This window comes from Periplaneta americana, chromosome 12 (genome assembly GCF_040183065.1).
Source record: "Periplaneta americana isolate PAMFEO1 chromosome 12, P.americana_PAMFEO1_priV1, whole genome shotgun sequence".
Lineage (NCBI taxonomy): Eukaryota > Metazoa > Arthropoda > Insecta > Blattodea > Blattidae > Periplaneta > Periplaneta americana.
This window is the reverse complement of record NC_091128.1, coordinates 173,593,525-173,609,760: the sequence shown is the minus strand read 5'-3', so window position 1 is coordinate 173,609,760 and position 16,236 is coordinate 173,593,525. Positions and strand designations below refer to the sequence as shown.

At 35.7% G+C, this 16,236-nt stretch overlaps 2 protein-coding genes across 8 annotated transcripts in view; one reads left to right on the top strand and one right to left on the bottom strand.

Annotated features, from left to right (window-relative positions):
• The window catches only part of LOC138711219 (1-phosphatidylinositol 4,5-bisphosphate phosphodiesterase-like), a 67,960-nt gene extending 56,102 nt beyond the window's left edge, over positions 1-11,858 (bottom strand). Inside the window, exons 1-3 of one of the 5 annotated variants that reach the window (XM_069842618.1) lie at positions 11,627-11,858; positions 9,266-9,313; positions 9,111-9,187 (exon numbers count right to left, since the gene is read on the bottom strand). The gene's annotated coding sequence lies outside the window, so the exon portion shown is untranslated. Of the gene's footprint in view, positions 1-482; positions 610-9,110; positions 9,188-9,265; positions 9,314-11,626 lie in introns of those variants that run through there. The other 4 variants (XM_069842614.1, XM_069842617.1, XM_069842615.1 and 1 more) reach the window with 4 other exon arrangements.
• Positions 11,859-12,882: 1,024 nt separating this feature from the next.
• LOC138711211 (CREB/ATF bZIP transcription factor-like) lies at positions 12,883-16,076 on the top strand. 3 transcript variants are annotated; one of them, XR_011335361.1, is made up of 3 exons: positions 12,883-14,141; positions 14,304-14,364; positions 14,825-16,076. XR_011335361.1 is itself a non-coding variant. In XM_069842598.1 (3 exons), the coding sequence occupies exons 1-2, from the start codon at positions 13,133-13,135 to the stop codon at positions 13,967-13,969; spliced, it is 675 nt and encodes a 224-aa protein (XP_069698699.1). In that variant the 5' UTR covers positions 12,889-13,132; the 3' UTR covers positions 13,970-14,141; positions 14,304-16,076. The 3 variants fall into 3 exon arrangements, 1 of the variants encoding a protein (XP_069698699.1); XR_011335360.1 differs by having other exon boundaries at positions 12,884-13,700; positions 13,835-14,141; positions 14,304-16,076; XM_069842598.1 differs by having other exon boundaries at positions 12,889-13,672; positions 13,835-14,141; positions 14,304-16,076.
• Positions 16,077-16,236: the final 160 nt, after the last annotated feature.

The window sequence follows — 16,236 nt, the reverse complement described above, 5'->3', positions numbered from 1 at the left end:
CCATGATAGGAAAGTAAAGCTTGAAGATTCTGTCACAGTCTTTGTAGCACAAGTCATACAATATTTACCTCCTTAATATTTTCTACAACATTTTCAAAATGTTAATTTTATTGTTCATCAACAATTCCTACTTTCAACAATCCTAACAACTAACTCCCAATGGTGCACTACAGTGTCTGAAAATTCCTGTAGCAGTCATCATCCTTGTCTATCATCCAATCAACAAAGGTAATAAATTCTGTCGTCTAAGTACCCTCACCTCAGAAAATGAATTCAACACTACTAGACTAGATGGATCCGAAAAAGTATAAGTTGATCTCTGAAAGTCTGCAAACCATCAGATGTGAAATGTATGTAAGCTTTTTATACAACAATATGTGTTAGCATAACATTTCATAAGCACCATCTTAAAGCTATTTGATACAAAGCTGAATTTCCTATTGTACTATTCAATGGAAAAAATTAACTGTTTTATACTGTACTTAATGCAGATAAACTTAATCTCTTCTGTTGCTTTCGGAGAACACCTGTAGAAAGAGTTGAGGACAAGCAAACAATAGATATGACATGTCCTAACAACACTTACAAGGCGATAAATTGAACCACTTCCTTCTCCTGATAAATACAAGGATATCCTCAAATTGAGCAGTGAAGGAAATTCCTTTTCTAAATCATGTGACAGACAATGCAAGTGCGACAACGAACCACAATCATTTCATAATAATAATGATGATAATTTTATCATTTAAACTTCTTGTGAGAGAATGCTTTTTATAGGTAACTATGTGATATCTTGGTTTTTGCTAAATAATGCAGAGTAAAGAGCACAAGAACTAAAACCAGGCTACTGTCTGAAGAAAATCGCCTCACCTATGTGCTATCAAATTTCAAAGCTACTGCAGAAATAGTGCGAAGTATCAAGCACTCAAAAATTAAATGCATATCCGGAAGCAGAAAGAAGTTAAAATTCTTCCAAACAATATATATATGCTCTATAGGAAAATCACGTAAAATCAACTGTAAATAGAACTTTTAATAAAACGTTCAATATGAAACGAAAAACCAGCAATACTACAGAAAAACCAGCATACAAGGAAGTTCCTCAACATTAGATGATGAACATCTAATTGGTTGTGCAAAGAAAGCCCATCAAGGAAACTAGCAGTCGAGAACTGAAGGAAAAAGAAAGGAATGAATAAAATAATAATAATAATAATAATAATAATAATAATAATAATAATAATAATAATGATAAAAATAAAATATGCTCCTTCTGGCAAAAAAAGTGTCGGAAAAACAGCATAATGATGCATTGAGAATGTAATAGACCAATGAGGTTGAATACTGGACTGTATGAATAATAATAATAATAATAATAATAATAATAATAATAATGATAATAATAATAAAATATGCTCCTTCTGGCAAAAAAAGTGTCGGAAAAACAGCATAATGATGCATTGAGAATGTAATAGACCAATGAGGTTTAATACTGGACTGTATGAATAATAATAATAATAATAATAATAATAATAATAATAATAATGATAATAATAATAAAATATGCTCCTTCTGGCAAAAAAAGTGTCGGAAAAACAGCATAATGATGCATTGAGAATGTACTAGACCAATGAGGTTTAATACTGGACTGTATGAATAATAATAATAATAATAATAATAATAATAATAATAATAATAATAATAATAATAAAATATGCTCCTTCTGGCAAAAAAAGTGTCGGAAAAACAGCATAATGATGCATTGAGAATGTAATAGACCAATGAGGTTTAATACTGGACTGTATGAATAATAATAATAATAATAATAATAATAATAGTAATAATAATGATAATAATGATAATGATAATGATAATAATAATAATAATAATAATAATAATAATAAATTTTCCTTCTGATAAAAAAAATTGTCGGACAAATAACATATTGATGCATTGAGAATGTAATAGACCAATGAGGTTTAATACTGGACTGTATGAATAATAATAATAATAATAATAATAATAATAATAATAATAATAATAATAATAATAATAATGATAATAATGATAATGATAATAATAATAATAAATTTTCCTTCTGGCAAAAAAAATTGTCGGACAAATAATATATTGATGCACTGAGAATGTAATAGACCAATGAGGTTTAATACTGGCCTATACAAATAATAATAATAATAATAATAATAATAATAATAATAATAATAATAATAATAATAATAATAATAAACAGACCAATGAGGTCTAATACTGGACTGGTGCCAGTAGTAATAATTATTATAATAATTAAATTATTATTATTATTATTACTATTATTATTATTATTATTATTATTATTATTATTATTATTATTATTATTATTATTACAATCGACTCCGAATAATTCGCGGTAATTAATGTACGAACTTCCGTGAAATATCGAAAATCGTGAATTATCCGAAAAATGTTTTTATTATTATTTAAAGTCCAGTAAAAATTACTCTGACAGGTTTAATTACTAAAAATACACTTCAAAATCAAGTGCAAAATATTTTGAAACAATTATAATATTATACAATAGCTGTACTGCAGTGAAATAGAATCTTAAAACAAGACAGACAAGTTTTACAAAATATCATAAGACACTTTAGTTTAACAAAATAATCTGTCATCTTTTTTATTTATTTTAGAGGACAGTTAATTTTTTACAATCTTAGGTCGAAATTTCTTAAGAAAACAATATCTATAAACGAAAATTCATCATCATTTTCCATATATTATGACAAAAGAATGTCTGAAGCAATACTAGCTTGGGTGTGTGCAACTTTTATAACTTCCTGGCTTCATCCTCGCACTCTTTATCTGCACCATACTTTCAAATATCAGCTATATCATCATCCTCATTACGTCTGCATCCTTGATCGTCCTTATCAACTTCTTAACATTTGAAAGGGAGAGAGCATAAATCGAGAAAAAAATAAAAGACGGAAATTACGTTAATTCGTACCTCTACCCCACAAAAAAGGATCACGAATTGCCCGCAAACCAGACGCAAATGATCGGGAATCGACTTTTTTATTATTATTATTATTATTATTATTATTATTATTATAACACACATGCAGACAATTTCTATTTTAATAGCAGGAAGTTTTGTCTTAAAATAGTGAAGAAATGCTCATTTGAATGCACAATAATAAACCACACACCACTTTCTCCATTTGGGAACTAAATTGAATTATGATATTGATCTTTTTTATGAATATAGAGAGGAGGACAATGACGGGAACAACAACGCGAATAAATTAAAATGAATTAAAAAATATGATAGCAATGATAATTTCAACGTAAGATTCAAGGTCGACACTGATGTTCACACTTTTTTTTTTACTTGATTATTTAACGACGTATCAACTACGAGGTTATTTTTAGCGTCGGTGGAATTGGTGATAGCAATATGATATTTGGCGAAATGAGGCCGAGGATTCGCCATAGATTACCTGACATTTGCCTTACGGTTGGGGAAAACCTCGGAAAAAACCCAACCAGATAATCAGCCCAAGCGGGAATCGAACCCGCGCCTGAGCGCAACTTCAGATCGGCAGGCAAGCGCCTTAACTTACCGAGATACGCCGGTGCCTTCTACACATTTTGTATTCAATCCAAAAGTGATGTAAAGTCAAGTTTTTCACTTTTGTACTTTAAAAATAGACGTTTCAAATAACAAAAACTGTGACATATGCAAACAAAGAAAATAAGCCATTAAGTAAAAATGACAAAGTTGTATATTGAACTAAGGAGTCACACACACTGGAAAAACTTTGGATGATATGCTACCATTTTCCACTGGTTTGTGCAACGGATATTGAAAGATGTGGTACAAATATGAGAAACAAGAATGAACAGTGTCACTTCTCAACAAAACGAGCTTCACTTTACCTTACCTTGAACTGGTTTGCAGCACTGGAATTTTAATACTCTAGCTGTTCAGGTAATGGTGTGCATATTTAACTTGCTCGTTAGCAAAATTATCGAAGGATGGCAAATTAAGCTAAACAGAACTAAGCTATTGAAAAAATATTCTACTGACAATCAAATACTGATAGCAAAGCAAAATCTGAACATGAATGAAAACCACCTCATTAAATTCCTTGTATACTTCTTCATCATCATCATCATCATCATCATCATCATCATCATCATCATCATCATCCAAACAAGTATAAGGCCCAAGATCAAAAGTGTCGTCATCCAGGATGCAGCGAAGTAGAAACCCATGGACATGTTTTGGGTTATTGCCCTAAAGGAGAACTACTGAGGAAAAATCGCCAGCATAAAGTGAGAAGCTCCACCGCAACCACTCTTCGGAAGGCAAAGTGGGAGGTTTACGAAAAAGTGCACTGCTTGGCTGAGAATGGGTCAACGAGAAGAGCAGACATTATAGCCATCGATCACCGGAATCAAAGAAGTCTCACCGGCTATTAAATTTCTCACCGCCCGGACGACGGGCCGTCATCAGCGGAGAACTCGTCCGCCAAGCCCACCGTGAGACCCAAGGTCATTCAGCCGGAAAGAACAAAGCAAGACGACATGTCGGCAACGCTCTCACCGCGGTCCGCACTAATAACAGCCAATCGGCACACAGCTCCTCGGCTGACTCCCTCTGGCACTATAAATTAAGGAGCTAGGTACCCTCAGATATCACTTAACCCTGAAGATGAGGAAGATGAACATCTTCGAAACGTCGGTGGATCACCAACTTATGACCTGGCTGGAAGCCCGAGAAAATTTCGAATTGACCCCACTATCCATTTTAAGAAGGATGATCAACAAGCCAATAACGTTAACGATGAAAAGAAGTCTATTTACAACCCATGTATTCCTCACTTCAGTGAGAGATACAAAATTAATATTAATACATGGGAAGTGAAAGGACTTCTTTTTGGCGCTAGGGGAACTTCATTTAAGTTAACCAAAACCATTCTCCTTTCTCTTAAATTTTCTATTGAGGACATTAACAAAATTTGTCTAATGGTATTGAGAGATTCATTATCCATTTTACACAATCACTTGTATAATACTATGTAATTTTTCTTTTTACTTCATTTCATTACTCTTCAATGTATTTTCATCTCATGTTTCTCCGAAATCAAATTGTACTTTATTTTTAAATTTATCATTGTTCCGTATTCTTTCCATAATCATATTGTATTTTTAATTTAACCTCTGCTTTGTATTCTGGATCCTAGTGATCAGCCGCAGATTTCGGCCAGATGTCCCAAATTGTGGAATTTGTGTAATTTATTGGCTGATAACCAATCACATATTTTGAGGAGAATTTCCTCTGTTGAAGATTGGAATGTGCTGAACATTCGAATGACTCCCTAGAAGTACATGTAAATACATGTCGAGTTGGATGGCTATGGTCTGGAAACCGTTTCTGATATTCTCGTCCAGTGGCTGCAGTATTACCATTACACAATCACAATATCAGCATATTCTTAATAAGAGTATGAAAGACATTTTTTATGATCACACAGGAATGAAGTACATCAGTTGTCCCAAGACATACTAAAACATGCTGCGTTGTATTTACATTCTTGTTGTTGTTTTCTAATGCCAGGCGTTTGACAATAAAGTCATTTGACCTCTTGCACTCCAATATTTTTCAAAGATATTATCATGACCAGCCACTGAAGCACAGATTTTGAGGTGTTCCGAATCCATTTCTTGGTTTGAGTTGCACAATAAACAGTTAGGGGACTGATATATTCCAATTCTATGCAGGTGTTTGGCCAAACAATCATGCCCTGTTGCCAATCTAAATGCAGCAACAGACGATTTTCGTGGTAAATCGGGAATTAACTGTGGATTTTGATGCAGAGAGTTCCATTTTTTCCCTTGGGATTGTGTTATCAAATTTTGTTTGTTGAAGTCTAAGTATGTAGATTTAATAAATCTTTTCACAGAGTAATACGTAGATTTAGTAACAGATCTGTAAGTAGCAGTGCTGCCCTTCTTTGCTAAAGCATCCGCATTCTCGTTTCCCAGGATTCCACAACGGGATGGTATCCATTGGAATACAATTCTTTTATTGAGTGATATTAATTGAGAGAGCATTTTAGTTATTTCTGCTGTTTGAGATGAAGGTGTGTGTTTAGAGACTATTGATAGAATAGCTGCTTTGGAGTCTGACTATATAACTGCATTCTTAAATTTATTGATGTGGCATAGAAGATTCCTGAGACATTCACTTATTGCAATGATTTCACCATCAAAACTTGTTGTTCCATATCCAAGAGATCTATAAAGGGAGAAGAGACAGCTTGTAACACCTGCACCGGCACCTTGTTCTCTGGAGATCAAGGATCCATCAGTGTATAAATGAAGCCAGTTTTGTGGAGGGTACCTAATATTAATTGTCTCTAAAGACAATTGTTTTAGTATTTCAGTGTTTACTTCTGATTTCAGTATTTCTTCTGTTAAATTTAGATTATATTCTATATTTAATAGAGTTAAAGGGTTTGGTTTAATTTGTAAGTTTTCTTTTAAATTCGGGATATTGATTTTCTGTTTTAATTCTTGAACAATGGATATGAAACTTTTTTGAGTTTTCAATCTACAGAGAGGACTGTATGAATGCCAATTGTTTCCTGGTAATCTGATAAGTTTTTCATATTGAATCAGTGCTTTTTCTTCTATTGTCATTTTGATGCTGTTAATATTAGTGAGGAATCTCATAGAATCTATTGGAGTTGTTTTGATTCCACCAGTAATGAGTCTGAGAGCTTGGTTTTGAACATATTCTATGTCGTTCATGAAAGGTGAAGTAATTAAAATTTCTCCGCAGTATGTCAGCACTGGCTGTATAAACATTTTGTATGTAGTGTTCAAAGTATTCCTAGAGCATCCCCATTTCTTTCCTGCTAGTCTTTTTACAAGGGAGAATCTTTTACATTGTATTTCAGTAGTATGTTGGTACATTGGTACGTTTAACCAAAAGTCCCGGGTTTGATGCCTGGCCCTGGAACAATTTTTTCCTCGAAATTATTCAAATCAACTTTACAGGGAGTTATACCTGAAAGCTTGATTTGCATAATACACTGTACGTTAACAGAAAACCACAATTTAAGTCACACAGAGTTAGTGTGCACTCAATGTTGGTTGCTTCACGGTTGTCAGCCCACTTTGAGATCTGTGGATATAGAGGAAAAATTGGATCGATGTCTGGTAGAGTTCCTGGGTAGCTCAGTTGGTAGAGTGTTGGTATGTTTAACCAAAAGTTTTGGGTTTGATGCCCGGCCCCAGAACAATTTTTCCCTCGAAATTATTCAAATCAACTTTACAGGGAGTTATACCTGAAAGCTTGATTTGCATAATACACTGTACGTTAACAGAAAACCACAATTTAAGTCACACAGAGTTAGTGTGCACTCGAAGTTGGTTGCTTCACGGTTGTCAGCCCACTTTGAGATCTGTGGATATAGAGGAAAAATTGGATCGATGTCTGGTAGAGTTTCCGGGTAGCTCAGTTGGTAGAGCGTTGGTACATTTAACCAAAAGTTCCGGGTTTGATGCCCGGCCCCGGAACAATTTTTCCCTCGAAATTATTCAAATCAACTTTACAAGGAGTTATATCTGAAAGCTTGATTTGCTGAGTAGTATGTTCCATCTCCACTCACGATAAGCTGAGCGAATGACATAATGGAATGTTATAGTGCTCGACACTGAAAGAAGAACCGACCACTCACTCACTATTATCTTTGTTATGGTCTGATTTAGCATATGGGTATATTGGGTTGTATTGCTCTACAAGAGCTCAGGGAATACACCCCTGCAATATTCCACATTAAGTTACAAATACTCTGCATAATTATTCTGTAATATATAATTATAATTTATAACGCATAAATCACAGCATGATTAATTTTATTAGTTAATATGTAATAAATTCTCCACTTACACACTCTATTTAAACAGGATTTTTAAATTATTTTTTCAAGAAATTGAATGTTTGCCAAAGGTGTTCTTTATTTCTCATCTCTGTATCTGGTAACCCTACATATACTGGGTCATCCCATTATCGTCTGACCAGAGCTGCGGCAGGCATTGTGCCGGATGATAAGCTATCACTTCCCACCAGCCAGGCAATAAATGAGTGCGTAGTTCAGTGGTTACTTGTTATGCTACGGTGACTGTCTAATAAATTCTAATGCACTTTAAAAGTTACGTACTCACTCATGTCACGCAAGGAGATGCTAGAACTGCCTGTTTCTATTTTTCACATATTTCTGGTATCTGTTTTGGAGATTTCTTAGGAGAATTTTCCAAGTGTTGTGCAATGTCATCAAGAATTTCTTCTGTGAGCATCGTACGTCACATTCTTCGCTTCTTATCTTGAACACTTCCCATTTTCCGAAATTGATTAACTAATTTTATCATGACTTGAAACTTGATCACCTAGGAATTTCTCTTGAACTAATCTCCTGACAGCATGAGCGGATTCGTACGGACATACAAATTGAAAATAAACACCTGATGTGGAATATAATAATTGAGGACCATTTTTGCAAAACTTGCTAACTGAAAAAACTAAAGTTTACAGGAGAGACAAAACACTATACCTAGTAAGTAAAATTTTGCTGTAACTCTCACATAGCAGAAAGCAAGTTTTGGAAAAACGATCACACTTTGACACACTACAATGAAGAGAAATAATCAAATTTTACTAAGACGCCTTTAACATCATGTAGAGGCCTGCCTTATGTCAACGAATCCATCAAAATCTCAATTTTGCAAATTTTGCAGTTAGCAAGTTTTGCAAAAGCGGCCCTCAATCACGACTATTATTTGCCATTTATTTTTAGCAGACTATAATACACATGTAGTTGCTTGCACTGTTCAAACAACACTAACTGTTTCGCGTGAGAGGTCAAACCAGTTAACCCTGCCCGCCCACTTCCCCATCTGGCTGTAGGCATTGCCTTATCGGCTGAGAAAGTTTCCGCCATAGGTCTGATCATAAGATAATTGGATGATCCAGCAGTTGCCTGGATTAATAAAGATGCGAATTTAGCAGCTTTTAATCATTGAGACAGGTAGCAAATACACACCCATTTACTGGTATGCAGTGATCTTCTACCTCCATGTTGTCGTGGAGTTCCTCCTTCACAATGTACAGAGGCTCCTCCTACCACAGATACACAAGATATATAGCTTGAGTCGCAAAGTTTGGGGCATCAACAGGCCTACAAGAACATGTACTCACCTCAGATTCCAACTTCATAGCACAAGCTGCAGCACTTCCCCAGCATGGCTGAAAACAATTAACAAGTTGTAACACACAAAATACTAAAAAATGAATAGGGATATTGCAATATATAGGGTGTTTCAAAAATACGGGGCATAATTTCAGGTATGTATTTCCCACATGTAGACAATCAAAATAGTTCATTACAACATGTGTCCGGAAATGCTTCATTTCCGAGTTATGGCCTTCACAACATTGAAATTCACCGGAACATTTTTCTTTCCGCAGGTCGTTGTCATTACAGAAGATATTCAAAATGTCCACCTCCTGCTTCAATACAGATCTCACATCGATGTCTCATTGACCTGCGAACACGATCCCAAACTCCAGGAGTATTGCGTATGTCCTCAGAACATGCCACAATTCGATTGCGAAGGGATTCCAAATCAGGCACCGGAGACGAATAAACCAATGATTTTAAATGGCCCCACAAGTAGAAATCGAGAGGGTTCAGATCAGGTGAGCGTGAAGGCCAAGCAATTGGGCCACCTCTACCTATCCATCGCATCGATCAGGAAACCTTCGATCCAAATACCGGTGAGCCATACAACTGAAGTGCGCAGGAGCGCCATCATGCAAGAAGTGAATATGTTGACGATTGATCAGTGGAGTGTCTTCTAAAACATGAGGTATGGTGTTTTCCAGGAAGTTTGTGTACGCCTGCCCCGTAAGTCTGTTTACAAGTACATGGGGTCCAACTAATCGATCACCAAAGATACCGGCCCACATGTTGAGGGAGAACCGCACCTGGTGATGAGATGGAACAGTTGCACGTGGGTTTTCATACGCCCATACATGCTGATTGCGGAAATTTGTTATGCCATCTCGTGTGAACTGTGCTTCATCTGTAAATAATACTAAGGCAGAAAAGTTCGGATTTACACCACACTGCTGCAAGAACCACTGACAGAACCTAACTCGTGCAGGGTAATCTGCTGGTGACTGGGCCTGTACACGTTGCAAATGATAAGGATACAATTGATACTCTTTCAACAGTCTCCAGACAGTCGTATGAGCACTACCCTTCGTGTGCTGATAGAAGGAGTCATGTTCACTTCTGGAGTTGCAGATCTTGATCGTCCCCTTCCCAAACCAGGAGAGTTAAATTTTCCATACTCGCACAGACGGTAATGGAGACGTACAAATGTCTTCCGATCTGGACATTGTCGCTGTGGGTACCTCTCCTGGTACAAACGACGAGCCAGCGCAGCATTGCCGTCCGCCTTACCGTACATGAAGTGTATCTCTGCCAGCTCTTGATTTGAATACATGTCGCACAGTCTAACGCCTACACAACACTGAATGTAACCTTCGCCTCGGAATGAACTGTCATAGTGCCCTCTTAATGTCTCCTTTGACGGCAACGACCTGCGGAAAGAAAAACGTTCCGGTGAATTTCAATGTTGTGAGGCAATAACTCGGAAATAAAGCATTTCCGGACACATGTTGTAATGAACTATTTTCATTGTCTACATGTGGGAAATACATACCTGAAATTATGCCCCGTATTTTTTAAACACTCTGTATACAATACTCCCAGATAACGTTTTCATATAAATTGTGCAGTTCCATAGCTATGAAAACAAATTAATGTTGCATAACAAGAATTTGAAACATAATTCAATTACTGTCCATCCGAGTGGTTAAGTCGCAACCCAGTTTCCCCCCTACCATTTCTGCTGGCCCATCTGTACAGGTTTTTGGCTGGACAGTCTTAGATAATTTCCTGAAAACATTTGCTGTTCGGAATTGGATGTCTACGTAACTGTTTAAAATAATTTAAAGAAAAAAGGCCTGCTAAGTAATTGTCAAGTGATTTCTTCCGTTTCGATATCTCTGCAACATAACCACTTGGACGGACAGTATTTATTTCGTAAATAAGATTTCACATACCGGAAACCAAGTTTTAATTTCAATTTTAATTGTGGGCTTTTCTATAGCACGCAAGTATCAATACTAACCCTGTTTAATGTTACAATAAGTTATTAATAGATCGATTTTTGCAAGGCTTTGTCAATTTCATAATAAAGAACAGACACTTTTATGTGCTGAGAGAAATCGTCGTCAAAAGTTTCCAACTTTAGGCTTGTGTATTTCGTAAACTATTAGAAATTTTGCTTAGGTAAATTAGGTTGTCATTTAACCGCATAAAAAGGCGCAATATTTAATTGAAATAAAGGCAGGTAGGCCTACCCACATACGAAATTTGCCTACATCAACGTAATTTCGACCCCCAAAATAATATTATACTTTTTTCTTAATTCTTGGATACACTCTTTCACCACTTGCATAATCACTGTCAATATTATGATAAATTACCTGACTAACTAGTTTCGACGTGATGTGCGTCATTCTCCGAAACCTAGTTTTCAAACCGATCATGCGCAATAGGTGACGTTGGAACAGTTTTCAACAACGATTTAAAGAGAGATTAGGTTAGGTCAGCGAGAGGTTAGGTTGGTGGAACTTCTTTTTATCCTCAAAGACTGGAACCATGGCAACAAGGCCAGCAACCGTGTGGAACATGAATACCAATAGTATAATATATAACTCGATGATGAATACCCATTAGTTGTAGAAAACGAAACAGTTGAGGAGAACGGACGCCCTTTTCCTCATACTCACTAAGTAGATGACGAATTTATCGAATAAAAGGTATATAGAATTCAAAATGTTTTTTTTTTTTTTTGGTTTGAAGGATTTTCTTAAACCACAAATATAGTGTAGAGGGAATATATTTTGTGAATACTGTCGACACTGCTGTATGATGTGACGTCACAACATTTCACAACGACAGTCAGTATTGCCACTTTTAGGGTAATTATTTTAATATAGGGTTGTTTTGTACTACTCCTGATCACAATATATCACATGGCGGTGCTCATATACGTAATCAGGGGCACTAGATAGGATAATTACCCCGATCACAATATGTTGTGATATTAATTTGTGATCAGGGATAATTATTATAGGGTAGGGTTATATTTAGGATAATTTTAAGGTATAAATGATGGAAAAAAAAAATTGCTCATTAAAGCATTATTTTACTGCAAATACAAAATTAAACTGTATCAGTCTTATTTCCAGTTTTGCTGCAAGTTTTCTTGAGGGTTCAAATTAACACAGTTCAGAACACCATGTTTGGTATCAAGTCTGTTTTTAGCTGATTCCTGTAACAAGTTTTTATTAGCTTGCTGGCTAAAAACCAACGAGTCTAAAAACTACTGATGCATTGGAATTCCGATGCATTTGACACATTAATAAAGAGACAGTCTTCAAATTAGCGAATACCTGTTCGTCTTTAGTATTTTTTTCAGAGAAAAAAATCTTTTCCCAATGATCTAAAACCTCTAAAACAATTACATCAGGATTTAAACCTATATAAAGATTTATATGATCAGGCTATGTTGCCTCTATTCACTGTTTACGTTTTGTAATTTGACACCATACAAATAGGTGTGATAATAATTTGAAGTTATTTTTTTACTATTCATACATATAATTATATTTTTTTTAAATTCGGGATAATATTGATAATGTTAGGGTCATTTTATTCGTGCTTAGTGGGAACACTGACGAGTGACGTTTGGTGTACGAATAGGAGACCATTTTTGTTCTAGTTTCTTATTGTGACGATTGTGTACGAAGGAACGTTTGCTAGTCTTTTTGCATTAAGTGTAGGATATTACGAAGTTGTAATTCTCAAATTTAGAACCATTGCAGTTAATGTGATAACCTATTTATATTTAGTGTAGTAAGCTAAAATAATTCAAACTTTGTAAATTAATTTTGGCATAGGGCAGAGGCTCTTACAGATATCGTACGATGTTGCGCAAGAGAGAATCAAACTTTGCATGCGATTCCAAATCTGACAAGACTGCTTCTACAGGTCGTGAGTTTCAAATTATGCAAGAGAACAAACATAGATCTGTGAACGTTGAATGTGGAACTTCAGAGAAGCGACCGAAATGTTCTTCAAAAAATGCAATAATGGCTCGCAACAACCGCATGAAGAAAAAACATTTTGTCGAGTCTCTTCAAAAGGATGTTGCTAGACTGTCTGACGAAAACGCTAAACTTAGAGAGACTTTGAAGTGTCAGTCAAATGTCATGAATTCCTTAACAAAAGAAGTTGGTTATTTGAAGAGCGTTTTAGCAAACAGCAATGAAATCGGTGTGTTACTGAAGTCTGTGACTAAGACTGGTCTCCCTTTTACAAGCTCTCTGAGGGAGAATATTTCCAGCACTATTTTGAAGTCGCCTGATATTAAGGACGATAAAAGGAGCCTTATAAATCCAACAGCAGATCATAATTATGTACTCAAAGATAATGCCAGCTCGGAATCATCGTTTAGTGATAACTGTGTACGTGATTTTCTAGATTATGATACAGGTGAAATTCCTATAATAGATGATGTGTCCCTGTCTTTGTCAATGCCCGATGAGAATTCGTTAGAACTTCCCCTCTTATCTCCATCGTTTGAGAATGTGGATGATATTGAGTTTTCTCACTGTTATTCGGTTCAGCCTCCTACGCCGGATGTAGACGACGACGTGGGCGTGTGTCTTCACGTCTGCAAGAAGAAGGTGTCTTTGGAATTCTGCGCCACATGCAACAGCAACGCTATAGCTGCGTGGGATGATATCGAAGGCATAAAGTGAAAGGGAAAGTAGGGTATAATTGACTGAATGGTCGGTATCATGTATTGCTACAAGTGGACCTGACTTGATTGTCACGATCACGCAATTATATATGTAAACTTACTTTTTCAGGCCAAGGGGAAGACATCAGTCGGAAGACAAGCGGCCTCACCTTTCAAGTGAAGTATAAAAGGTGCGAACGTTTTGTCAACTATAAGGCTATTGGTGCTGTTGGACACTGCACCACCTATCGAAAGTGAAGTTGGTGAGGCGTCCATCAGCCATGGAACCTGACTTTTGAAAAAGTTTCAGTACCAGTTTATAGGATTTTACGCACTTTGTGTTCTGTTTACAGTGGGTATGGTGGACATAGAGCTGCAGACCAGGTCGAGTTTATGGTCGAGTATGGTTTCATGGTCTGTACATTTGTTCTGAATTTATTATGATGCTTCGAGCCTGATGCAAAGTGGAAGAAGCCACTTTTTCTTTCCTTCGGTCGATAGGTTTTGAGTCTTTTTGCAGAGTAACTTATTATTTACGTGTACCTTCGATGAAGAACTTAAAATGACAAAATAAATGTATGAGGTTGTGGTCGTATTGTTCCTGTGACGGTAGGTTGTTAAGTACTAATTTAACTTAACTTAATCTAGAAGAAATGAATACTTTGAATTATGCGCACAAAAATTCTCGATGTGAAATGCGAAATGGCATGCTTTGTTTGTAATAGCAGACTGACAGCTGACCCAAGGAAAGGCAAGTTCTTTCAGATTTATTTCACGTAGTCTTATTTCTAATAAGTCGGTTTCATGCTACATTGCATCAGGCTCGTGACGTAATGAGGATTATAATTCTGAAAGAAGTGGTTTTGCATTTCAGCCAGTGCATCAGGAGCTGCGATGAGAGTTGTATAGGCAGCACAAAGGTAACCTGTATTGTGAGTACCTACGTACTGCTCAAGGGAGTCGTGCCAATTGGTTTGTAAAAATGTGTAAATATCAAACAGTTACAGCGTAGGCGAAGTTTTCGTCTTGTTATAAATCTCTGTCATGCTTTGCAATTGAGCAGAAAACTGCATGAGAGATGTTTGAAAATTTTGCCACCTCAGTAATTTAATCCTACTCTGTTTTTTAAGAACAGATATAATTGATGTTAAACATTGGTAAACATTCAAGAATCAGTCGCTGTTTTTCCAGACCAATAGGAAATCGATGACGCGATATATGACGTCACACACAATGGCAATACTTTCAAAATATGAATTTAATCTGGGGCTGCTGTCCCCAACAGTCCTGTTTTTTTTTCTCCCACCCTACACCACTGGAATTCGATCCTAAGACCTTTCGTTTAGTGAACCATTATCATAGTCATTATGGTATGAATTCGTTGATGAACAAACCCTTAAAAATTGTACTTAAGCACATTAACATCAAATACTTTCAGAGATATTAAACATATTATGACTTTATTATTATGATATAATAGAACTGAATTTCTTAGTTTGCTATTAACCTTATTACAGTTAATATGGCAAATAGATCACGAATTCGGGTTTGATCTCTGCCCAGACACTTAAATGCGACAGGCTCGTGTCAGTAGATTTACTGGCATGTAAAAGAACTCCTGCAGGGACAAAATTTTAGAAGGAACTACAATCTGACATATCCACTATCAAGTGTCTTACTGTACGTATATAAAATCGATTGTCTACACTATTCCCTTTAGTATTCTATTAATCTTATTGAGGTAAGTTAAATAGCTACATTTTTATTAAAATAGTTTTTTGTACTTGCAATGTAATGTGCGGTCATACGTGACGTCATATAGGCGTATTACATCAACTTTCTGGTTGGGAAAACAGCGACTTTTCCTTCGATTCTAGGTTTCTTTTTTTTTTTCTTTTTGTATATATTTTACGTGGGGAATAGTAACCAAGTTGGGTGACTACAATTCGCAACTGCTCCCTATTTGTTTCTGGAACATGTTTATAGTAAATAGGTGTTGGATCAATGCCAATATTGTGAGAGTCATGGTGTGCTCACTGGAGACTCTTGTCAGTTGTGAAACATGTATCGTATTTACATTATATTGTGAAAGATATTAATAAATGTATGGATCAGCTACTTTAAAATTGATTTTTCCTGATTCCCCCCCCCCCCCCTTCCTTGTGTTAATACTGTGTCCAATCTTCAAATCCAATCCACTTACGAGGGAATTTTAAGCAAAAATATATCATTAGTTTTTGAAGAATATGGAAAGTAAAATATTAGAGGTATTGGAAAATGTGAAGA